At 44.5% G+C, this 27258-nt stretch overlaps 1 protein-coding gene across 1 annotated transcript in view; it reads left to right on the forward strand.

Moving 5' to 3' along the window:
• The window catches only part of pde9aa (phosphodiesterase 9aa), a 214045-nt gene that overhangs the window by 177853 nt on the left and 8934 nt on the right, over positions 1-27258 (forward strand). Inside the window, exon 16 of the mRNA XM_063050162.1 lies at positions 13712-13816. Coding sequence (XP_062906232.1) covers positions 13712-13816 — 105 coding nt within the window. The remainder of the gene's footprint in view (positions 1-13711; positions 13817-27258) is intronic.

The raw sequence follows: 27258 nt of genomic DNA on the forward strand, positions 1-27258 counted from the left end.
AGACCTCTATCAAGTCGCCTCTCATCCTTCTACACTCCAAAGAGAAAAGTCCCAGCTCTGCTAACCTTGCCTCATAAGACGTTTTCCAATCCAGGCAACATCCTGGTAAATCTCCTCTGCACCCTCTCCATAGCTTCCACATCCTTCCTACGATGAGGTAACCAGAACTGAACACAATACTCTAAGTGTGGTCTCACCAGAGATTTGTAGAGTTGCAACATGACCTCTCTACTCTTGAACTCAACCCCCCTATTAATGAAGCCTAGCATCCCATAGGCCTTCTTAACTATCCTATCAACCTGTGCGGTGACCTTGAGGGATGTATGGATTTGAACCCTAAGGTCCCTCTGTTCATCCACACTCTTAAGTAACCGACCATTAACCCTGTACTCAGCCTTCTAGTTTGTCCTTCCAAAATGCATCACCTCACACTTATCCGGATTGAACTCCATCTGCCACTTTTCTGCCAACTCTGCATCCTGTCTATATCCTCTTGTAACCTTCGACAATCTACAGCTCCATCTACAACTCCTCCAATCTTCGTGTCATCCGCAAACTTACTCACCCCCCTATCCTTCTGCCTCTTCATCCAGGTCATTCATAAAAATCACAAACAGCAGGGGTCCCAGGACAGATCCTTGTGGCACTCCACAAGTCACTGACCTCCAGGCAGAATACTTTCCTTCCGCTACTACTCTCTGCTTACTTCCTGTAAGCCAATTTTTTATCCAAACAGCCAAGGTTCCACTGATCCCATGCCTCAAGACTTTCTGGATGAATCTCTGGTGGGGAACCTTGTCAAATGCCTTGCTAAAATCCATGTAGACCACATCTACCGCCCTACCCTCATCAATTTCTTTTGTTACCTCTTCAAAAAACTCAATTAGGCTCGTGAGGCACGACCTTCCCTCCACAAAGCCATGTTGACTATCCTTGAGTAGACTGTACTTCTCCAAATGCTCGTAGATCCTATCCTTAAGAATCCTTTCCTATAGTTTGCAGACCACCGACGTAAGACTTACCAGTCTATAGTTCCCAGGATTCTCCCTATTACCATTTTTAAACACGGGAACTACACTTGCCATTCTCCAATCCTCTGGCACCTCCCCTGCAGCCAAAGAGGATTCAAAGATCATAGCTACTGCTCCAGCGATCTCTTCTCTCACTTCCCACAGCAACCTGGGGTATATCATGCCCAGCCCTGGAGACTTATCAGTCTTGATGTTTTTAAGAAGATCCAACACTTCTTCTTCCTTAATCTCCACATTGTCCAGCACACAGGCCTGTTCTATTTTGACCTCACCCTGATCAAGGTCTTTTTCACTTGTGAATACTGAAGCAAAGTATTCATTTAGGACCTCCCCAACCTCCTCCACCTCCAGGCACATGTTGCCTTCTTTATTCTTTAGTGGCCCCCGCCTTCATTCTTGTTATCCTTCTGTTCTTCACATACGCATAGAATGCCTTGGGGTTCTCCTCAATCCTACATGCCAAGGCCTTCTCATGCCCGCTTCGAGCTCTCCTAAGTCCTTTCTTAAGCTCCTTCCTGGCTATCCTATATTTCTCATGAGCCCCTCCTGCTTCCTGCTTTTTACATCTAACATATGCTTCCATCTTCCTCTTGACGGGTTGCCTCACGTGTTTCGTCAGTCACGGTTCCCTTTTCCTACCATTTTTTCCTTGTCTCAGTGGGACAAACCTATCCTGAACCCAGCCCAAGTGGTCCCTAAACTTCCTCCACATTACTTCTGTGCTTTCACCCTTGAACATCTTCTGCACAAGTCCTTCTGCATCCTACCTGTTTCCTCAACACTATCTGTCCCTCCACCAATCTTCATATCATCTGCAAACTTGGCAACACAGCCATCTATTCCCTCGTCTAAATCACTGATGTACAGCATAAAAAGAAGCGGTCCCAACACTGACCCCTGCAGAACACCACTAGTCACTGGCAGCCAACCAGAAAAAGATCCTTTTACTCCCACTCACTGCCTCCTACCAATAAGCCAATGCTCTAACCATGCCAGTAACTTTCCTGTAATGTCATAGGCTCTTATCTTGGCAAGCAGCCTCATGTGTGGCACCTTGTCAAAGGCCTTCTGAAAGTCCAGATATACAACATCCACTTCATCCCAGATTGATTCACCAGATTGATTCCTGGGATGGCAGGACTTTCATATGATGAAAGACTGGATCAACTAGGCTTATACTCGTTGGAATTTAGAAGATTGAGGGGGGATCTGATTGAAACGCATAAAATCCTAAAGGGATTGGACAGGCTAGATGCAGGAAGATTGTTCCCGATGTTGGGGAAGTCCAGAACGAGGGGGTCACAGTTTGAGGATAAAGGGGAAGCCTTTTAGGACCAAGATGACGAAAAACTTCTTCACACAGAGAGTGGTGAATCTGTGGAATTCTCTGCCACAGGAAACAGTTGAGGCCAGTTCATTGGCTATATTTAAGAGGGAGTTAGATATGGCCCTTGTGGCTAAAGGGATCAGGGGTTATGGAGGGAAAGCTGGTACAGGGTTCTGAGTTGGATGATCAGCCATGATCATACTGAATGGCGGTGCAGGCTCGAAGGGCCGAATGGCCTACTCCTGCACCTATTTTCTATGTTTCTGTGTTTTCTATCCCGTTTATCTATTCTACTTGTAATCTCCTCAAAGAATTCCAACAGGTTTGTCAGGCAAGATTTTCCCCTAAGGGAATCATGTTGACTATAAGACCATAACGTATAGGAGCAGAAGTAGGCCATTCGGCCCATCGAGTCTGCTCCACCATTCAATCATAGGCTGATCATGCCCTCTTGTCCTAGACTCCCCTACCATGGGAAATAACTTTGCCACATCTAATCTATTCAGGCCTTTTAACATTTGGAATGTTTCTATGAGATCTCTCCTCATTCTCCTGAACTCTAGGGAATACAGCCCAAGAGCTGCCAGATGTTCCTCATACGGTAATCCTTTCATTCCTGGAATCATTCTCGTGAATCTTCTCTGAACCCTCTCCAATGTCAGTATCATCATCATCATCAGGTGCCGTGTCCAGTTTGAACTTTGACTGCCATAGCCCAACACACTCCTGTTTCGGGTCAAGTGGATCAATTCATTAGTATTCATTTCCAGTTCTCTGGCTGCTGTCTCCATCATCATTTGTCTCTCACTTTCTTCTCTTCAATCTTTCCCATAATTACTGTGCATTCTAACTCCTCTTTCCTAATCACATGTCCAATGAAGTCACGTTACCTTTTCATAATCTCATACATTATTTCTCTTTTTGTGTTTTCTCTGTTCATGACATCCTCGTTAGATATTCGTTTCGTCCATGATATTCTTTGCATCCTCCTCAAAAACCACATTTCTGCTGCTACAATTCGTTTCCTCTTGTTACTAGATATTGTCCAACATTCTGAGCCATATAACATAACTGAATAAACATAGCATTTCAGTACTCTGAGGCGGGTTGTCATGCTTAGTTTAGTATGGGTCAGTATACTCTTCATTCTCATAAAGGTGTCTTTTGCCACCCCTATTCTTCTTTTGATATCCATGTTGCACCTGCTATCTGATGTCACCCAGCTTCCTAAGTAGCAAAAGCTCTGTACTTGTTTTATGTCTTCCCATTTATTCTCAGCCTGCAGATAGGATTCTCCTTCTTTTTGGATATTACCATACATTCTGTCTTTTTGCAATTGATAGATAGACCCATTTCTGCACTTTCTTCAACAACTATATCAATTAAGTTTTGTAGTTCTTCCTCCGTCCTTGCAATTAACACAGTGTCATCTGCATATCTGAAATTATTGATGTTTTCACCGCCAACTTTGATTCCCAAGATGTCTCTTATTTTTTGTAATATTGTTTCACTGTACACATTAAATAAATCAGGGGAGAAAACACACCCTTGTCTAACGCCTCTCTTGATTTTCGTAAACTGACTCACTTCTCCATCTATTCTTACAGCGGCAGTTTGTTCCCAGTACAGGTTTCTGATTAGGCGGAGGTCTTTCAAATCTAGATCTAGAGTTTCCTGTAATATTTCAAATAACTTATTGTGCTTCACTTTATCAAATGCTTTTGTGTAGTCGATAAAACAAACAAACAAATCTTTTTGCACTTGAATAGCTCGTTCTGATAGTATCCTTAACATCAATATTGCGTTTCTTGTACCTTTGTCTTTCACAAAACCACATTGTTCTTTACCTATTTCAGCTTGTATCTTACTTTTAGCTCTTGTCACCAAAATTCTTAGAAGTATCTTGGTGATTTGACTCATTAAACTTATGGTCCTATGTAATTCACATTCTATTGCTCCAGGTTTCTTAGGAAGAGTGATGAATACTGATTTTTTTCATCTCTTTTGGTATTATTCCAGTCTCATAAATGTCATTGATTAAATCAGTAAGTTTTTCAATTCTATAATCTTCAAGGGCGATAATTTGTTCTATTGTTAATTCATCAGGACCTGCTGCCTTTCCTTTCTTCATCTTATTTATTGCATTACGAACTTCACATCCTTGCTCTTATATTCTATACCTCTAAAATGAATGCCAGCATTGCATTCGCCTTCTTCACCACTGACTCAACCTGGAGGTTAAACTTTAGGGTATCCTGCACAAGGATCTAAATAATAGTCTCCCTGTTTATTTCTTCCACCAAAGTGCATGACCGTACACTTTCCAGCATTTTATTTCATTTGCCACTACTTTGCCCATTCCCCAAAACTATCTAAGTCTCTCTTGCAGGCTCTCTGTTTCCTCAACACTACCCACTCCTCCAGCTATTTTTGTATCATAGGCAAATTTAGCCACAAATCTATTAATCCCATAGTCCAAATCATTGACATACATCATAAAAAGCAGTAGTTCCAACACCGACCCCTATGGAACTCCACTGGTAACCAGCAGCCATCCAGAATAGGATCCCTTTATTCCCACTTTCTGTTTTCTGCCGATCAGCCAATGCTCCACCCATGCTAGAAACTCCCCTATAATTCCATGGGTTCTTATCTTGCTAAGCAGCCCCGCATGCAGCATTTTGTTAAAGGCCTTCTGAAAATCCAAGTACACCACATCTACTGCATCTCCTTTGTTCACCTTGCTTGTAATTTCCTCAAAGAATTGCAATAGGTTAGTCAGGCAGGATTTTCCTTTCAGGAAACCATGCTGGCTTTGGCCTGTCTTGTCATATGCCTCCAGGTACTCCATAATCTCATCCCTAACAATCGATTCCAACATCTTCCCAACCACTGACAGCAGGCTAACAGGTCTACAGTTTCCTTTCTGCTGCCTCCCACCCTTCTTAAATAGCAGAGTAACATTTGTGATTTTCCAATCACCTGGTACAATGCCAGAATCTATCAATTCTTGAAAGATCATCATTAATGCTTCCGCAATCTTTCCAGCTACTTCCTTCAGAACCCGAGGGTGCATTCCATCAGGTCCAGGAGATTTATCCACCCTCAGACCATTAAGCTTCCTGAGCACCCTCTCAGTCATAATTTTCTCTGCACATACTTCACTTCCCTGACACTCTTGAATGTCCGGTATACTGCCGATGTCTTCGGCTGTGAAGACTGATGTAAAATACACATTCAGTTCCTCTGCCATCTCTGCGTCTCTCATTACAATATCTCCAGCGTCATTTTCTATATCTATCCTCAACTCTCTTTTACCCCTTATATACTTAAAAAAGCTTTTAGTATCTTCTTTGATATTAGTCGCCAGCTTCCTTTGATAATTCATCTTTTCTTTCCCAATGACCTTCTTAGTTTCCTTCTGAATGTTTATAAAAGCTTCCCAATACTCTATCCTCCCACTAGCTTTGGCTTCCTTGTATGCCCTCTCTTTTACTTTTACTTTGCTCTGACTCAATTTGTCAGCCACGGTCGTGTCCTTCTTCCATTCGAAAATTTCTTCTTATTTGGAATATATCTGTCTTGCACTTCCCTCATTTTTTGCAGAAACTCGAACCATTGCTGTTCTGCTGTCCTTCCCGCCAGTGTCCCTTTCCAGTAAACTTCAGCCAGTTCCCCTCTCATGCCATTGTAACTTCCTTTATTCATAGTCATAGTCATACTTCATTGATCCTGGGGGAAATTGGTTTTCATTACAGTTGCACCATAATAATTAAATAGTAATAAAACCATAAATAGTTAAATAGTAATACGTAAATTATGCCAGGAGATAAGTCCAGGACCAGCCTGTGGCTCAGGGTGTCTGACCCTCCAAGGGAGGAATTGAACTGTGGACTCTGAAGTCGCCAGCTATAATAGCGTCAGGATAACCACTGTGCTACTGTGGCACCCTCCATGTTTAACTGCAGAAGCAGCTTGCAATTCACAGAGCCAAATGATCCCACAACCAGCAAATCAGATACACTCTGCAGTCCTGTCACATCTCTGCATGAATGGTGACGGAAAAATCGATAAGCCAGTGAGAGGAACAGGCCACCAAGAATGTGCCCATTTTCAAACATGCTAGGGTTCTGAGTGAGAGAGTCATAGTCATAGTCATACTTTATTGATCCTGAGGGAAATTGGGTTTCGTTACAGTTGCACCAACCAAGAATAGAATATAAATATAGCAATATAAAACCATAAAAAATTAAATAGTAATATGTAAATTATGCCAGGAAATAAGTCCAGGACCAGCCTATTGGCTCAGGGTGTCTGACCCTCCAAGGGAGGAGTTGTAAAGTTTGATGGTCACAGGCAGGAATGACTTCCTATGACGCTCAGTGTTGCATCTCGGTGGAATGAGTCTCTGGCTGAATGTACTCCTGTGCCCAACCAGTACATTATGTAGTGGATGGGAGACATTGTCCAAGATGGCATGCAACTTGGACAGCATCCTCTTTTCAGACACCACCATCAGAGAGTCCAGTTCCATCCCCACAACATTACTGGCATTATGAATGAGTTTGTTGAATCTGTTGGTGTCTGCTACCCTCAGCCTGCTGCCCCAGCACACAACAGCAAACATGATAGCACTGGCCACCACAGACTCGTAGAACATCCTCAGCATCGTCTGGCAGATGTTAAAGGACCTCAGTCTCCTCAGGAAATAGAGACGGCTCTGACCCTTGAAGACAGCCTCAGTGTTCTTTGAGCAGTCCAGTTTATTGTCAATTCGTATCCCCAGGTATTTGTAATTCTCCACCATGTCCACACTGACCCCCTGGATGGAAACAGGGGTCGCCGGTACCTTAGCTCTCCTCAGGTCTACCACCAGCTCCTTAGTCTTTTTCACATTAAGCTGCAGATAATTCAGCTCACACCATGTGACAAAGTTTCCTACCGTAGCCCTGTACTCAGCCTCATCTCCCCTGCTGATGCATCCAACTATGAAATATCGACACAATGGCATTTAGTTTCTCCTTCTCAAATTTCAAAATGAACTCAATCATATTGTGATCACTGTTCCCTAAGGATTCCTTAACCTTAAACTCTCTTATCACCTCCAGATCATTGCACAACACCCAATCCAGCACAGCCAATCCCCTAGGGGGCTCAACAACAAACTGTTCTAAAAATCCATCCTTTAGACATTCTACAAATTCTCTCTCTTGAGGCCCAGTACTGGCCTGGTTTTCCCAATCCACTTTCATGTTAAAATCCCCAACGATTATCATGACATTGCCCTTCTGACACACCTTTTCTGTCTCCTGCTGTAATTTGTAATCCACATCCCAGCTGCTGTTCGGATGCCTGTATACAACTGCCATTAGGGTCCTTTTACCCCTGCCATTTCTTAACTCAGCCCATAGAGACTCTACACCTTCCAATCCTATGTCATCCCTTTCCAATGATATAATATTATTTCTTATACACAGAGCCACACCACGCCCTCTGCCTACTAACCTATCTTTCTGATACACCGTATGTCCTTGGACGTTCAGCTCCCAATGTCAGCCATCCTTTAGCCATGTTTCAGAGATGGCCACAACGTCATACTTGCCAATCTGCAGCTGAATTTCAAGATTGTCCATTTTATTTCTTATGCTGCATGCACTCAAATATAACACTTTCAGTCCAGTATTTGTTGCTTTCTGTTTTAACTACACCACGCCTCTATTGCCCTGAAACTTATCCCACTGGCTGTGATTAAGCCTCATCTCCTGCCTGTCCTTTCTATCATCTCTGTTGCATGCTATCTTTGATTTATTTTCGCCTATCTTGTCCTGTGTCATCAAGTACTCCATCACCTCATCCTTAATAATTTACTCCAGCATCTTCCCAACAACTGAGGTCAGGCTAAAAGTCCTGACGAAGGGTCTCGGCCTGAAACGTCGACTGCGCCTCTTCCTATAGATGCTGCCTGGCCTGCTGCGTTCACCAGCAACTTTGATGTGTCAGGCTAACTGGTCTTTAATTTCCTTTCTGCTGCTTCCTCCTTTCTTAAAGAGTGGAGCAACATTTGCAATTTTCCAGTGCTCTGCCAACATGCCAGAGTCAAATGATTTTTAAATATCATTTCTAATGCCTCCACAATCTCTACAACTACCTCTTTCAGAACCCTAGGGTGCAGTTCATCTGGTCTGGGTGACATATGTACTCTTAGGTCTTTCAGTTTTTTCAGCACCTTCTCCCTTGTAATAGTATCTGCACCCTCTTCTCTTCCCCACGCCCTTCAATATCTGGCACACTGTCAGTATTTTCCACAGTGAAGACTGATACAAAATACTCATTGAGTTCCTCAGCCATCTCTTTGATATTTCTCAGGCCTCATTTTCTAGTGGTCCTATGTCCACTCTCATTTTCCTTTTATTTTTAACATACTCGAAAAAAACTTTTACCATCTACTTTGATATGGTTTGCTAGCTCACTTTCATATTTCATCTTTTCCCTCCTAATGATACTTTGAGTTGCTCTCTGTAGGGTTTAAAAAATTTCCCAATCCTCTATCTTCCCGCTAATTTTTGTTGTATGTCCTTTCTTTTACATTTACGGTAGCTTTGACTTCCCTTGTCAGCCACGTTGTCCTATGTTGTCATTTGAATATTTCTTCATTTTTGGAATACATCTATCTTGCACCTTCCTTATTTTTCCCAGAAACTCACACCATTGCTACTCTGCTGACATTCCTGCCAGCATCTCCTTCCAATTTACTTTAGCCAGCTCCTCTCTCATACCACTGTAACATAGAAACATAGAAAACCTACAGCCCAACACAGGCCCATCGGCCCACAAAGTTGTGCTGAACATGTCCCTATCTTAGAAATTACTAGGCTTACCCATAGCCCTCTATTTTTCCAAGCTCCATGTACCTATCCGAAAGTCTCTTAAAAAACCCTATCGTATCCATCTCCACCACCGTTGCTGGCAGCCCATTCCACACACTCACCACTCTCTGAGCAAAAAACTTACCCCTGACATCTCCTCTGTACCTATTCTCCAGCACCTTAAACCTGTGTCCTCTTGTGGCAACCATTTCAGCCCTGAGAAAAAGTCTCTGACTATCGACACGATCAGTGCCTCTCATCATCTTATACACCTCTATCAGGTCACCTCTCATCCTCTGTCGCTCCAAGGAGAAAAGGCCAAGTTCACTCAACCTGTTTTCATAAGGCATGCTCCCCAATCCAGGCAACATCCTTGTAAATCTCCTCTGCACCCTTTCTATGGTTTCCACATCCTTCCTGTAGTGAGGTGACCAGAACTGAGCACAGTACTGCAAGTGGGGTCTGACCGGGGTCCTAAATAGCTGCAACATTACCTCTCAGCTCCTAAATTCAATTCCATGATTGATGAAGGCCAATACACTATAAGCCTTCTTAACCACAGAGTCAACTTGCGCAGCCGCTTTGAGCGCCCTATAGACTTAGACCCCAAGATCCCTCTGATCCTCCACACTGTCAAGGGCCTTACTATTAATACTATACTCTGCCATCATATTTGACCTACCAAAATGAACCACTTCACAATTATCTGGGTTGAACACCATCTGCCACTTCTCAGCCCAGTTTTGCATCCTATCAATGTCCTGCTGTAACCTCTGGCAGCTGTCCACACTATCCACAACACTCCCAACCTTTCTGTCATCAGCAGGCTTACTAACCCATCCCTCCACTTCCTCATCCAGGTCATTTATAAAAATCACGAAGAGTAAGGGTCCCAGAACAGATCCCTGAGGCACACCGCTGGTCAGAGTCCTCCATGCAGAATATGACCCATCTACAACCACTCTTTGCCTTCTGTGGGCAAGCCAGTACTGGATCCACAAAGAATGTCCCTTTGGATCCCATGCCTCCTTACTTTCTCAATAAGCCTTGTAATTTGCTTTACTCCACTGAAATACTGCCATGTCAGACTTCTCCCTCTCAAATTTAAAGTTGAAATCAGTCACACTGTGATCACTGACTCCTTAGGGTTCTTTTAACTTAAACTCCCTAATCACTTCCAGTTCATTACCTAACATCCAATCCAGTATAGCTGATCCCCTAGTAGGCTCAATGACAAACTGCTCTAAAAAGCCGTCTTGCAGGCATTCAACAAACTCACTGTCTTGAGATCCATTTCCAACCTGATTTTACATAGAACATAGAACATTTAATAGTACAGCACAGTACAGGCCCTTCGGCCCACAATGTTGTGCCAACCCTCAAACCCTGCCTCCCATATAACCCCCCACCTTAATTTCCTCCATATACCTGTCTAGTAGTCTCTTAAATTTCACTAGTGTATCTACCTCCACCACTGACTCAGGCAGTGCATTCCACGCACCAACCACTCTCTGAATAAAAAACCTTCCTCTAATATCCCCCTTGAACTTCCCACCCCTTACCTTAAAGCCATGTCCTCTTGTATTGAGCAGTGGTGCCCTGGGGAAGAGGTGCTGGCTGTCCACTCTATCTACTCCCCTTATTATCTTGTATACCTCTATCATGTCTCCTCTCATCCTCCTTCTCTCCAGAGAGTAAAGCCCTAGCTCCCTTAATCTCTGATCATAATGTATACTCTCTAAACTGGACAGCATCCTGGTAAATCTCCTCTGTACCCTTTCCAATGCTTCCACATCCTTCCTATAGTGAGGCGACCAGAACTGGACACAGTACTCCAAGTGTGGCCTAACCAGAGTTTTGTAGAGCTGCATCATTACCCCATGACTCCTAAACTCTATCCCTTGACTTATGAAAGCTAACACTCCATAAGCTCTCTTAACTACCCTATCCACCTGTGAGGCAACTTTCAGGGATTTGTGGACATGTACCCCCAGATCCCTCTGCTCCTCCACACTTGCAGGTATCCTGCCATTTACTTTGTACTCTGCCTTGGAATTTGTCCTTCCAAAGTGTACCACCTCACACTTCTCCAGGTTGAACTTCATCTGCCACTTCTCAGCCCACTTCTGTATCCTATCAATGTCTCTCTGCAATCTCCGACAATCCTCTACACTATCTACAACACCACCAACCTTTGTGTCGTCTGCAAACTTGCCAACCCACCCTTCAACCCCCACATCCAGGTCATTAATAAAAATCATGAAAAGTAGAGGTCCCAGAAACGATCCTTGTGGGACACCACTAGTCACAACCCTCCAATCCGAATGTACTCCCTCCACCACAACCCTCTGCCTTCTGCAGGCAAGTCAATTCTGAATCTACCTGGCCAAACTTTCCAGGATCCCATGCCTTCTACTTTTCTGAATAAGCCTACCGTGTGGAACCTTGTCAAATGCCTTAGTAAAATCCATATAGATCACATCCACTGCACTACCCTCATCTATATGCCTGGTCATCTCCTCAAAGAACTCTGTCAAGCTTGTTAGACACGATCTGCCCTTCACAAAGCCATGCTGACTGTCCCTGATCAGACCATGATTCTCTAAATGCCCATAAATCCCATAAATCCTGTCTCTAAGAATCTTTTCCAATAGCTTTCCCACCACAGAAGTAAGGCTCACTGGTCTATAATTACCCGGACTATCCCTACTACCTTTTTTGAACAAGGGGACAACATTTGCCTCCCTCCAATCCTCCGGTACCATTCCCGTGGACAACGAGGACATAAAGATCCCAGCCAGAGGCTCAACAATCTCTTCCCTCACCTCATGGAGCAGCCTGGGGAATATTCCGTCAGGCCCCAGGGACTTATCCATCCTAATGTATTTTAACAACTCCAACACCTCCTCTCCCTTAATATCAACATGCTCCAGAACATCAACCTCACTCATATTGTCCTCACCATCATCAAGTTCCCTCTCATTGGTGAATACTGAAGAGAAGTATTCATTGAGGACCTCGCTCACTTACACAGCCTCCAGGCACTTCTTCCCACCTTTATCTCTAATCGGTCCTACCTTCACTCCTGTCATCCTTTTTTCCTTCACATAATTGAAGAATGCCTTGGGGTTTTCCATTACCCTACTCGCCAAGGCCTTCTTGCTCTTCTCAGCCCCTTCTTAAGCTCCTTTTTCCCAATAAACCTGTATGTTGAAATGTTGCATGACTACCATAACATTGCCCTTTTAACACACCCTTTCTATTTCCCATTGTAATCTGTGGTCCACATCCCAGCTACATTTCCCAACACTGTGTTCCATCTGCCCCTTTTTTGTCTATTCTTCCAATTCGTCTCAGTCCTGCTACCTCATTGCTTCCTCAGCACTACCTACACCTCCACCTATCTTTGTATCATCCACAAACTTTGCCACAAAGCCATCAATTCCATTATCCAAATCATTGACAAACAATGTGAAAAGCAGCAGTCTCGAATCTGACCCCTGAGGAACACCACTAGTCACCGGCAGCCAACCAGAAAAGGCCCCTTTTATTCCTGGCATCCTCTGTAAGGAGTCTGTACGTCCTCCCCATATAAAGAAAGGGGTTTCCTGGGTATTCTAGTTTCCTCTCACAATCCAAAGACATACCAGGTAGCTTAATTGATCATTTTAAATTGACCATGTTTGTGCCAGAAATACCAAATTAATTCTCTTCTGTCTGCATGCAAGCCATTTTCTGTCCATTAGCCACATGTTCAACATCTCTTCAACGTCTCTTAAACATCTCTTCAACACCTCAATCATATCTGGTTCTACCATTTTCCTGATCATTTGGGGGGGGTCGCCAGGGATGAACCGTCATTTGGGGGCCCCGGGGGATGGACAGTCATTGGGGGTCCTGGGGGACGGATGGTCATTCAGGGGGGGGGGGCGGGGTACAAGGGAACAGATGGCCTTTCAAGGGGATCCCGAGGACAGATGGTCATGTGGGTGATCCCTGGGGTTTGTGCTCCCAGCTCCTGGTCAGATACACCAAAGTTTAAAGTAAATTTATTATCAAAGTACATACATGTCATCATATACAACCCTGAGATTCATTTCCTTGTGGGCTTACACAGTAAGTACAAAGAAACACAATAGAATCAATGAAAGACTGCACCCAACAGGACGGGCAAACAACCAGAGTGCAAAAGACACAAACACAAAATAAATCAATAAGCTATAAATATCAAGAACGTGAGGGGGGACGGGGTGATTGGAGGGGAGAGAGTGGAGGCAGAGGGGACGGACAAGTGGGAGGGTGGAGGGTGGAGTACGAAGGGGGGATGTGGTGGACAGAGGGGGAGGGGCAGAGCGGAGGATGGAGCATGGAGAATAGAGAGCGTAGGGGTGAATAGAAGGGTAAAGGGGAGCATAGAGCGTAGAGGGAGAAAGTGGAGGATGGATGGGGGAAGAAGGGTGCATGAACATCCTCTTTCTCTTCTCCAGTTACAAATGGTTCTGATCAAATGCTGTGACATCTCAAATGAGGTGAGGCCAATTGAGGTGGCAGAGCCCTGGGTGGACTGCTTGCTGCAGGAATACTTCATGCAGGTAAAGAAAGCCCCGCACTAATCAAAGTCTCCAAGTTTATCAGTAACCCCAACACTTTCAATCTGTCTCTCCCAGTCAACCCCCTGTCCAAATCTTTCTCCCTCCCCCCCATAATCCCCTTCCCCAAAATCAGACTCATCCCAATTCATTCATCTGCCACCCACCTAGTCAATCCTCTTCACCATAAATAATCCATCTCCTGTAAATCAATTGCAACCTACACTCCAAATTAGTCTCCCACTTGGTAACTAACAGCCACGTACAATCAGTCCCCTTCCTGTAAACAATTGACTTCCCATTAGTCCCTCGCCTCCCACAGTCTATCGTATTTCCCTATCAATGTCCTGCTCCAATCAGTCTCACTCCCACAAAATCACATCTACACATTTCACCAACCTCATTTCCTCAATCAACCCATCTTCCCCAAAACCACTCACCTCCCATACCGTCCTATGACCCCACAGTGATCATCAGGCCATTGTCCACTATGCCATCCAGTCTGGAGGAAAGGTCTCAACCTTTGACCCAAAATGTCAACTATCCATTTCCCTGCATGGATGCTGCCTGACCCGTTGAGTTCCTCCAGTATCAAACACAGAGTAACTTAAGTCTTCTCCCTTCCTCCATCGAAGACTTAGAAGACCTGTACATGCTAGAACATGAAGAGGCATGTAAACTGACATTCCGTTTGAGACCTGCTCCAGGGACAGATTGCTCTCACTTCAGACCTGTACACTGGCTGTTCCTCTCGGACATGGAACATCGACCTACACCTTTTTGCCTCTTCAAATGCTGACTGACCCACTGAGTTATTCCAGCATCTAGACATCCCTCATCTTACTGGAGAAACGTATATGAAGGCAATGGGTTGATTGAGGAAGTAGGATTGATTTGGGGTATGGAACTGATTTGGATGGAGCAAATCTGATTGGGGCAGGATATTGATTGGGAAATGGGAAATTATTGGGTAGTGGGGTGAGGGCGAGGGAGGTTCCTCCCCTTGTAAGACATTAAGATACAGTAGAATTAGGCCATTCAACCCACTGAGTTTGCTCTGTGGAGTCATATCTGATTTATTATCCCTCTCAACCCCGTTCTCCTTCTATGTAACCTTTTTCGCACTGACTAATCAAGAACCTATCAACCTCCACTTTAAATATACTCAAAGGCTTGGTCTCCACAGCTGTCTGTAGCAATGAATTCCTTAGATACACTACCCTCTGGCGAAAGAAAATGCTCCTCATCTCTGTTCAAAGTGGACGTCCTTCTATTCTGAGGCTGCTCCCTCTGGTCTTAGATTCTCCTGCTATTGAAAACATCCACCATATCCGCTCTACCTAAGCGTTTCAATATTCGGTATGTTTCAGTTAGATATCCCGCGCCCTCCCCCCATTATTCTAGATTCTAGTGAGTACAGGTCCAGAGCCATTAAACACTCCTCATACATTAACCCTTTTCATTCCTGGGATTATTCTCGTGAACCTCCTCTGGACCCTCTCCAATGCCAGCACATTTTTATTTAGATATGGGACCCAAAACTCCTCACAATACTTCTGATGTGGTCTGACCAGTGCCTCATAAAATTTTGTCCATCTCTCCAATCTTCTTCCTCTACCCTGTTCCAGCTGCCCATCAACCTCTCCCCTACAATCAGAATCCAAATCAGAATCAGGTTTAATGTCAGCAGTATTCATATGTATGAAATTTGTTGTCTTTGAGGCAACAGTACAATGCAATGCATAATAATAGAGAAAAATGTGAATTAAAGTATGTATAAATATTAAATAGTTAAATTAAGTAAGTATTGCAAAACTGAAAATTAAAAATGATGACTACACCTGTGAAAGGTGCATCCAGCTGCAGCTCCTGACAAACCGAGTCAGGGAACTGGAGCTGGAGCTGGATGAACTTCGGATCATTCATGAGGCAGAGACAGAAATAAACAGGAGTTTCACCACTAAAAAATCAAGAGACAGGTAGCTGGGTGACTGTCAGGAGAGGTAAGGGAAATAGACAGAATGAGCAGAGCACCCCTGTGGCCGTCCCCACCAATAATAAGTATATCATTTTGGATACTGTTGATGGGGACGACCTACCAGGGACAAGTTGCAGTGGTTGCGTCTCTGGCACCGAGATGGGACCCTCAACTCAGAAGGGAAGGAGGGAAAAGAGGAGAGCAGTAGTGATAGGGGATTCGATAGTTAGGGGGACAGATAAGAGGTTCTGTAGAAGAGATTGAGAATCCCGGATGGTCTGTTGCCTCCCTGGTGCCAGGATCTACGATATCTTGGATCGAGTTCTCGGTATTCTCAAGAGAGAGAGTGAGCAGCCAGATGTCGTGGTCCATGTAGGGGCCAATGACGTGGATAGGAAGAAGGAGGAGGTCCTGCGAAGAGAATTTAGGGAGCTAGGTGCAAAATTGAAGGACAGGATCTTCAGGGTTGCAATCTCAGGATTGCTACCCGTGCCACGTGCTAGTGAGGCTAGAAATAGGAAGATAATGCAGCTAAATACGTGGCTAAGGAGTTGGTGCAGGAGGGAGGGCTTCATGTTTCTGGACAATTGGGCTTTGTTACAGGGAAGGTGGGACCTGTTCCGACGGGATGGGTTGCAGCTGAACTGGAGGGGTCTAACATCCTTGTGGGAAGGTTTGCGATTGCTGCTCCGAGGGGTCTGATAGCTTGAGGGAAGAAACTGTTACATAGTCTGGTCGTGAGAGCCCAAATGCTTCGGTGCCTTTTTCCAGACGGCAGGAGGGAGAAGATGATGTGGTGGCCATTGCAGAGACTTGGCTGGTACCAGGGCAGGAATGGATTCTCAATATTCCTGGATTTCAGTGCTTTAAAAGGGATAGAGAGGGGGGCAAAGGGGAGGAGGGGTGGCATTACTGGTTAAGGATACTATTAGAGCTACAGAAAGGGTGGGTAATGTAGCAGGATCCACTTTTGAGTCAGTATGGGTAGAAGTCAGGAACAAGAAGGGAGCAGTTACTCTACTGGGGGTATTCTTGGCCCCCTGGTAGCAGCAGAGATACCGAGGAGCAGATTGGGAGGCAGATTTTGGAAAGGTGCAAAAATAACAGGGTTGTTATCATGGGTGACTTTAACTTCCCTAATATTGATTGGCACCTGATTAGTTCCAAGGGTTGAGACGGGGCAGAGTTTGTTAAGTGTGTCCAGGACGGATTCCTGTCACAATATGTTGACAGGCAGACGAGGGGGAATGCCATACTAGATGAGGGATGTAATGTTGAAATTATGTAAGACATTGGTGAGGCCAAATTTGGAGTATTGTGTACAGTTCTGGTCACTGAATTATAGGAAAGATGTCAATAAAATTGAGAGAGTACAGAGGAGATTTACTAAAATGTTGCCTGGGTTTCATCTCCTAAGTTACAGAGAAAGGTTGAGCATGTTAGGTCTTTATTCTTTGGAGTGTAGAAGGTTGAGGGGGGATTTGATAGAGGTGTTTAAGATTATGAGGGGGATAGATAGAGTTGATGTGGATAGGCTTTTTCCATTGAGAGTAGGGGAGATTCAAACAAGAGGACATGAGTTGAGAGTTAAAGAGCAAAAGTTTAGGGGTAACATGAGGGGGAACTTCTTTACTCAGAGAGTGGTAGCTGTGTGGAACGAGCTTCCAGCAGAAGTGGTTGAGGCAGGTTCGATGTTGTCGTTTAAAGTTAAATTGGATAGATATATGTACAGGAAGGGAATGGAGTGTTATGGGCTGAGTGCAGGTCGGTGGGACTAGGTGAGAGTAAGAGATTGGCATGGACTAGAAGAGCCAAGATGGCCTGTTTCCGTGCTGTAATTGTTATATGGTTTATATGGTTATATCTATTATTAGGTAATGAACTGAGTCAGGTCACAGATCTCTCAGTGGGTGAGCATCTGGGGGACGGTGACCACCGCTCCCTGGCCTTTAGCATTATCATGGAAAAGGATAGAATCGGAGAGGACAGGAAAATTTTTAATTGGGGAAGGGCAAATTATGAGGCTATAAGATTAGATCTTGCAGGCGTGAATTGGGATGATGTTTTAGCAGGGAACTGTACTATGGACATGTATTTGATGTTCAGGGGTCTCTTGCAGGATGTTAGGGATAAATTTGACCCGGTGAAGGAACCATAGGTGACAAGTGAGGTGGAAAGTCTAGTCAGGTGGAAGAAGGCAACATACATGAGGTTTAGGAAGCAAGGATCAGGTGGGTCTATTGAGGAATATAGGGTAGCAAGAGAGGACCATAAGAAGAGGCTGAGAAGGGCAAGAAGGGGGCATGAGAAGGCCTTGGCGAGCAGGGTAAAGGAAAACCCTTAGGCATTCCTCAATTATGTGAAGAACAAAAGGATGACCGGAGTGAAGGTAGGACCGATTAGAGATAAAGGTGGGAAGATGTGCCTGGAGGCTGTGGAAGTGAGCGAGGTCCTCAATGAATACTTCTCTTCGGTATTCACCAAAGAGAGGGAACTTGATGATGGTGAGGACAATATGAGTGAGATTGATGTTACCATAGAAACCATAGAAACTACAGCACAGAAACAGGCCTTTTGGCCCTTCTTGGCTGTGCCGAACCATTTTCTGCCTAGTCCCACTGACCCGCACACGGACCATATCCCTCCATACACCTCCCATCCATGTATCTGTCCAATTTATTCTTAAATGTTAAAAAAGAACCCACATTTATCACCTCGTCTGGCAGCTCATTCCATACTCCCACCACTCTCTGTGTGAAGAAGCCCCCCCTAATGTTCCCTTTAAACATTTCCCCCCTCACCCTTAACCCATGTCCTCTGGTTTTTTTCTCCCCTTGCCTCAGTGGAAAAAGCCTGCTTGCATTCACTCTATCTATACCCATCATAATTTTATATACCTCTATCAAATCTCCCCTCATTCTTCTACACTCCAGGGAATAAAGTCCTAACCTATTCAACCTTTCACTGTAACTGAGTTTCTCAAGTCCCGGCAACATCCTTGTAAACCTTCTCTGCACTCTTTCAACCTTCCGGCAACATCCTTGTAAACCTTCTCTGCACTCTTTCAACCTTATTTATATCCTTCCTGTAATTTGGTGACCAAAACTGAACACAATACTCCAGATTCGGCCTCACCAATGCCTTATACAACCTCATCATAACATTCCAGCTCTTATACTCAATACTTCGATTAATAAAGGCCAATGTACCAAAAGCTCTCTTTACGACCCTATCTACCTGTGACTCCACTTTTAGGGAATTTTGTATCTGTATTCCCAGATCCCTCTGTTCCACTGCTCTCCTCAGTGCCTTATCATTAACCCTGTATGTTCTACCTTGGTTTGTCCTTCCAACGTGCAATACCTCACACTTGTCAGTATTGAACTCCATCTGCCACTTTTTTAGCCCATTTTTCCAGCTGGTCCAAGTCCCTCTGCAGGCTCTGAAAACCTTCCTCACTGTCTACTACACCTCCAATCTTTGTATCATCAGCAAACTTGCTGATCCAATTTACCACATTATCATCCAGATCATTGATATAGATGACAAATAACAATGGACCCAGCACTGATCCCTGTGGCACACCACTAGTCACAGGCCTCCACTCAGAGAAGCAATTCTCTACCACCACTCTCTGGCTTCTTCCATCAAGCCAATGTCTAATCCAATTTACCACCTCTCCATGTATACCTAGTGACTGAATTTTCCTAACTAACCTCTCATGGGGAACCTTGTCAAAGGCCTTACTGAAGTCCATGTAGACAATATCCACTGCCTTCCCTTCATCCACTTTCCTGGTAACCTCCTCGAAAAACTCCAATAGATTGGTCAAACATGACCTACCACGCACAAAGCCATGTTGACTCTCCCTAATAAGTCCCAGTCTATCCAAATGCTTGTAGATTCTGTCTCTTAGTACTCCCTCCAATAACTTACCTACTACCGATGTTAAACTTACTGCCTGTAATTTCCCGGATTACTTTTTGATCCTTTTTTAAACAACGGAACAACATGAGCCACTCTCCAATCCTCCGGCACCTCACCTGTAGACAGCGACATTTTAAATATTTCAGCCAGGGCCCCTGCAATTTCAACACTAGTCTCCTTCAAGGTCCGAGGGAACACCCTGTCAGGTCCCGGGGATTTACCCACTTTAATTTTCCTCAAGACAGCAAGGACCTCCTCCTTTTCGATCTGTACAGTTTCCATGATCTCACTACTTGTTTCCCTTAATTCCATAGATTTCATGCCAGTTTCCTTAGTAAACACAGACGCAAAAAACCTATTTAAGATCTCCCCCATTTCCTTTGGTTCCGGAGCATGTTGATAATAAGGGAGAGGAGGTGTTGGAGTTGTTAAAATACATTAGGACGGATAAGTCCCCGGGGCCTGACGGAATATTCCCCAGGCTGCTCCGCGAGGCGAGGGAAGAGATTGCTGAGCCTCTGGTTAGGATCTTTATGTCCTCGTTGTCCACGGGAATGGTACCGGAGGATTGGAGGGAGGCGAATGTTGTCCACTTGTTCAAAAATGGTAGTAGGGATAGTCCTGGTAATTATAGTGTCTGTGGGGGGAAAGCTGTTGGAAAAGATTCTTAGAGATAGGATCTATGGGCATTTAGAGAATCATGGTCTGATCAGGGACAATCAGCATGACCTTGTGAAGGGCAGATTGTGTCTAACAAGCCTGCTGGAGTTCTTTGAGGAGTTGACCAGGCATTTAGATGAGAGTAGTGCAGTGGATGCAATCTATATGGATTTTAGTAAGGCATTTGACAAGGTTCCACATGGTAGGCTTATTCAGAAAGTCAGAAGGCATGGGATCCAGGGAAGTTTGGCCAGGTGGATTCAGAATTGTCTTGCCTGCAGAAAGCAGAGGGTTGTGGTGGAGGGAGTACATTCGGATTGGAGGGTTGTGACTAGTGGTGTCCCACAAGGATCGTTTCTGGGACCTCTACTTTTCGTGATTTTTATTAACGACCTGGATGTTGGGGTAGAAGGGTGGGTTGGCAAGTTTGCAGACGACACAAAGGTTGGTGGTGTTGTGGATAGTGTAGAGGATTGTCGAAGATTGCAGAGAGACATTGATAGGATGCAGAAGTGGGCTGAGAAGTGGCAGATGGAGTTCACCCAGAGAAGTGTGAGGTGGTACACTTTGGAAGGACAAACTCCAAGGCAGGGTACAAAGTAAATGGCAGGATACTTGGTAGTGTGGAGGAGCAGAGGGATCTGGGAGTACATGTCCAAACATCCCTGAAAGTTGCTTCACTGGTAGATAGGGTAGTTAAGAAAGCTTATAGAGTGTTAGCTTTCATAGGTGCAGAGATAGAGTTTAAGAGTACTGCACCTCTTCCTACAGATGCTGCTTGGCCTGCTGCGTTTACCAGCAACTTTGATGTATGTTGCTTGAATTTCCAGCATCTGCAGAATTCCTGTTGTCAGCTCTATAAAACTCTGGTTAGGCATCACTTGGAGTACTGTGTCCAGTTCTGGTCGCCTCATTATAAGAAGGATGTGGAAGCATTGAAAAGGGTACAGAGGTGATTTACCAGGATGCTGTTTGGTTTAGAGAGTATGCATTATGATCAGAGATTAAGGGAGCTAGGCTTTACTCCTTGGAGAGAAGGAGGATGAGAGGAGACATGATAGAGATGTACAAGATAATAAGAGGAATAGATTGAGTGGATAGCCAGCGCCTCTTCCCCAGGGCACCAATGCTCAATACAAGAGGACATGGCTTTAAGGTAAGGGGTGGGAAGTTCAAGGGGGATAATAGAGGAAGGTTTTTCACTCAGAGAGTGGTTGGTGCGTGGAATGCACTGCCTGAGTCAGTGGGGAGGCAGGTACACTAGTGAAATTTAAGCGACTACTAGACAGGTATATGGAGGAAATTGAAGTGGGGAGTTATATGGGAGGCAGGGTTTAAGGGTCGGCTCAACATTGTGGACCGAAGGGCCTGTACTGTGCTGTACTATTCTATGGTCTATGTTCTATGTTCTATAAAAAGTAGTGAGGTAGTGTTCAGGGGTTCAATGTCCATTCAGAAATTGGATGGCAGAGGGGAAGAAGTTGTTCCTGAATTGCTGAGTGTGTGTCTTCTCCCTGATGGTAACAATGAGAACAAGGCAGGTCCTGGGTGATGGAGGTTCTTAATGATGAATGCCATCTTTTTGAGGCGTTGCTCTTTGAAGATGTTGTGGATATTACGAAGGGTAGTGCCTATGCTGGAGTTGACTTAAGTTTACAACTCTATGCAGCTTATTTCGATCCTCCCCCACTACCATCCCCACCCCCCACACCAGACGGTGATGCAGCCAGTTAGAATGCTCTCCACGGTACATCTGTAGAAATTTGCAAGAATCTTTTGTGACATACCAAATCTCCTCACACTCCTAATGAATTATGGCTGCGGTCATACCTCCTTTGTAGCCGTATTGATATGTTGGGTTCCTCGGAGATATTGACACCCAAGGAGACCGTAAGACATAGGAGCAGAATTTGGCCATCTGGCCCAATGAGTCCGCTCTGCCATTCAATTATGGATGATCCTATTTTTCTATCTCCTCCTCAATCCCAGTTCCCAGCCTTCTCCCCGTAATCTTTGATGACCAATCAAGAAACTATCAATCTCTGCCTTAAATACACCCAGCAACCTGGCCTCCATAGCTGCATGTGGCAACAAATTCCACAAATTCATCACCCTTATTTCTACTACCAAAGTGCATGATCATGCATTTTCCAACATTGTATTTCATTTGCCACTTTCTTGCCCATTCTCCTAATCTGTCCAAGTCCTTCTGCATCCTACCTGTTTCCTCAACACTACCTGCCACTCTGCCAATCTTCATATCATCTGCAAACTTGGCAACAAAGCTATCTATTCCATCAACTATATCATTTATATACAGCATAAAAAGAAGTGGTCCCAACACCAAACCCTGCAGAACACCACTAATCACTGGCAGCCAACCAGAAAAGGATCCTTTTATTCCCACTTGCTAATTCCAACCAATCAGCCAATGCTGTAACCATGTTAGTAATTTTCCAGTGATACCTTGGGCTCTTAACTTGGTAAGCAGCCTAATGTGTGGCACCTTGTCAAAGGCCTTCTGAAAGTCCAAATATACAACATCCACTGCATCCCCTTTATCTATCCTACTTGTAATCACCTCCAAGAATTCCAACAGGTTCGTCAGGCAGGATTTTCCCTAAGGAAATCATGTTGATTTTGTCCTATCTTGTGCTGTGTCACCAAGTACTCCATCACCTCATCCTTAACAATTGACTCCAACATCTTCCCAGCCACTGAGGTCAGGCTAACTGGTCTATAATTTCCTTTCGTCTGCCTTCCTCCTTTCTTAAAGAGTGGAGCAACATTTGCAATTTTCCAGTCCTCTGGCACCATGTCAGAGTCCAATGATTTTTGAAAGATCATTTCCAAAGCCACCATAATCTCTAACGCTACCTCTTACAGAACCCTAGGGTGCAGTTCCTCTGGTCTGGGTGACATATGTACCTTTAGGTCTTTCAGCTTTTTGAGCAACTCTCTCTTGTAACAGTAACTGCACCCACTTCTCTTCCTTCACACACTACAACATCTGACATAGCGCTTGTGTCTTCCATAGTGAAGACTGACGCAAAATACTCATTTAGTTCAGCAGCCATCTCCTTGTCCCCCGTTATTATTTCTCCTGCCTCATTTTCTAGTGGTCCTATATCTACATGTAGACTGGGTGAACCAAATTGGTAAAGGTGCTGAGGAAGAGGATTTCTTGGAATGTATGCGGGATGGTTTTTTGAACCAACATGTCGAGGAACCGACTAGAGAGCAGGCTATTCTGGACTGGGTTTTGAGCAATGAGGAAGGGTTAATTAGCGATCTTGTCGTGAGAGGCCCCTTGGGTAAGAGTGACCATAATATGGTGGAATTCTTCATTAACATGGAGAGTGACATAGTTAATTCAGAAACAAAGGTTCTGAACTTAAAGAGGGGTAACTTTGAAGGTATGAGACGTGAATTAGTTAAGATAGACTGGCAAATGACACTTAAAGGATTGACGGTGGATATGCAATGGCAGGCATTTAAAGGTTGCATGGTTGAACTACAACAATTGTTCATCCCAGTTTGGCAAAAGAATAAATCAAGGAAGGTAGTGCACCCGTGACTGACAAGAGAAATTAGGGGTAGTATCAATTCCAAAGAAGTAGCATACAAATTAGCCAGAGAAAGTGGCTCACCTGAGGACTGGGAGAAATTCAGAGTTCAGCAGAGGAGGACAAAGGGCTTAATTAGGAAGGGGAAAAAAGATTATGAGAGAAAACTGGCAGAGAACATAAAAACGGACTGTAAAAGCTTTTATAGATATGTAAAAAGGAAAAGACTGATAAAGACAAATGTAGGTCCCCTGCAGACAGAAACAGGTGAATTGATTATGGGGAGCAAGGACATGGCAGACCAATTGAATAATTACTTTGGTTCTGTCTTCACTAAGGAGGACATAAATAATCTTCCAGAAATAGTAAGGGACAGAGGGTCCAGTGAGATGGAGGAACTGAGTGAAATACATGTTAGTAGGGAAGTGGTGTTAGGTAAATTGAAGGGATTGAAGGCAGATAAATCCCCAGGGCCAGATGGTCTGCATCCCAGAGTGCTTAAGGAAGTAGCCCAAGAAATAGTGGATGCATTAGTGATAATTTTTCAAAACTCGTTAGATTCTGGACTAGTTCCTGAGGATTGGAGGGTGGCTAATGTAACCCCACTTTTTAAAAAAGGAGGGAGAGAGAAACCGGGGAATTATAGGCCGGTTAGCCTAACGTCGATGGTGGGGAAACTGCTGGAGTCAGTTATCAAGGATGTGATAACAGCACATTTGGAAAGCGGTGAAATGATCGGACAAAGTCAGCATGGATTTGTGAAAGGAAAATCATGTCTGACGAATCTCATAGAATTTTTTGAGGATGTAACTAGTAGAGTGGATAGGGGAGAACCAGTGGATGTGGTATATTTGGATTTTCAAAAGGCTTTTGACAAGGTCCCACACAGGAGATTAGTGTGCAAACTTAAAGCACACGGTATTGGGGGTAAGGTATTGGTGTGGGTGGAGAATTAGTTAGCAGACAGGAAGCAAAGAGTGGGAATAAACGGGACCTTTTCAGAATGGCAGGCGGTGACTAGTGGGGTACCGCAAGGCTCAGTGCTGGGACCCCAGTTGTTTACAATATATATTAATGACTTGGATGGGGGAATTAAATGCAGCATCTCCAAGTTTGCGGATGACACGAAGCTGGGTGGCAGTGTTGGCAGTGAGGAGGATGCTAAGAGGATGCAGGGTGACTTGGATAGGTTGGGTGAGTGGGCAAACTCATGGCAGATGCAATTCAATGTGGATAAATGTGAATGTTATCCACTTTGGTGGCAAAAATAGGAAAACAGGTTATTATCTGAATGGTGGCCGATTAGGAAAAGGGGAGGTGCAACGAGACCTGGGTGTCATTATACACCAGTCATTGAAAGTGGGCATGCAGGTACAGCAGGCGGTGAAAAAGGCGAATGGTATGCTGGCATTTATAGCGAGAGGATTCGAGTACAGGAGCAGGGAGGTACTACTGCAGTTGTACAAGGCCTTGGTGAGACCACACCTGGAGTATTGTGTGCAGTTTTGGTCCCCTAATCTGAGGAAAGACATCTTTGCCATAGAGGGAGTACAAAGAAGGTTCACCAGATTGATTCCTGGGATGGCAGGTCTTTCATATGAAGAAAGACTGGATGAACTGGGCTTGTACTCGTTGGAATTTAGAAGATTGAGGGGGGATCTGATTGAAACATATAAGATCCTAAAGGGATTGGACAGGCTAGATGCGGGAAGATTGTTCCCGATGTTGGGGAGGTCCAGAACGAGGGGTCACAGTTTGAGGATAGAGGGGAAGCCTTTTAGGACCGAGATTAGGAAAAACTTCTTCACACAGAGAGTGGTGAATCTGTGGAATTCCCTGCCACAGCAAACTGTTGAGGCCAGTTCATTGGCTATGTTTAAGAGGAAGTTAGATATGGCCCTTGTGGCTACAGGGGTCAGGGGGTATGGAGGGAAGGCTGGGGCGGGGTTCTGAGTTGGATGATCAGCCATGATCATAATAAATGGCGGTGCAGGCTCGAAGGGCCGAATGGCCTACTCCTGCACCTATTTTCTATGTTTCTATGTTTCTATATCCACTCTCATTTTTATTTTATTTTTAACATACTTAAAAAAAGTTTTATTATCCAATTTGATATTATTTTCTACCTTGCTTTCATGTTTCATCTTTTCCCTTCTAATAATTTTAGTTGTTCTCTGTATGTTTTTAAAAACTTTCCAATCCTCTATCTTCCCACTACTTTTTGTTTTGTTGTATGCCCTTTCTTTTGCTTTTACAATAGTTTTGACTTCCCTTGACAGCCACGGCTGTACTATTTTACCATTTGAGTATTTCTTCATTTTTGGAATACACATGTCCTGCACCTTCCTCGTTTTCCCCCAGAAACACACACCATTTCTGCTCTGCTGACATCCCTGCCAGCAGCTCCTTCCAGTTTACTTTGACCAAATCCTCTCTCATACCACTGTCATTTCCCTTGCTCCACTGAAATACCGCTACATCAGAAACACAAAATAATCTGCAGATGCTGGGGTCAAAGCAACACTCACAACACACTGGAGGAACTCAGCAGGTCAGGCAGCATCCGTGGAAACGATCAGTCAACGTTTTGGGCGGGAACCCTTCGTCAGGACTGTAGAGGGAAGGGGCAGAGGCCCTATAAAGAAGGCGGGGGGAGGGTGGGAAGGAGAAGGCTGGTAGGTTCCAGGTGAAAAACCAGTAAGGGGAAAGATAAAGGGGTGGGGAAGCAGGGAGGAGATAGGTAGGAAAGGTGAAGAAGGAATAGGGGAAAACACAATGGGTAGTAGAAGGAGGTGGAACCATGAGGGAGGTGATAGGCAGCTGGGGGAGAGGGCAGAGTGAAATAGGGATAGGGGAAGGGAGGGGGAGGGAATTACCAGAAGTTGGAGAATTCTATGTTCATACCAAGGGGCTGGAGACTACCTAGACGGTATATGAGGTGTTGCTCCTCCAACCTGAGTTTAGCCTCATCATGGCAGTAGAGGAGGCCACATATGGACATAGAAACATAGAAACATAGAAAATAGGTGCAGGAGTAGGCCATTCGGCCCTTCGAGCCTGCACCGCCATTTATTATGATCATGGCTGATCATCCAACTCAGAACCCAGCCTTCCCTCCATACCCCCTGACCCCTGTAGCCACAAGGGCCATATCTAACTTCCTTTTAAACATAGCTAATGAACTGGCCTCAACAGTTTGCTGTGGCAGAGAATTCCACAGATTCACCACTCTCTGTGTGAAGAAGTTTTTCCTAACCTCGGTCCTAAAAGGCTTCCCCTCTATCCTCAAACTGTGACCCCTCGTTCTAGACCTC

The sequence above is a fragment of the Mobula hypostoma genome, chromosome 6, assembly GCF_963921235.1.
Source record: "Mobula hypostoma chromosome 6, sMobHyp1.1, whole genome shotgun sequence".
Taxonomy (NCBI): Eukaryota; Metazoa; Chordata; class Chondrichthyes; order Myliobatiformes; family Myliobatidae; genus Mobula; species Mobula hypostoma.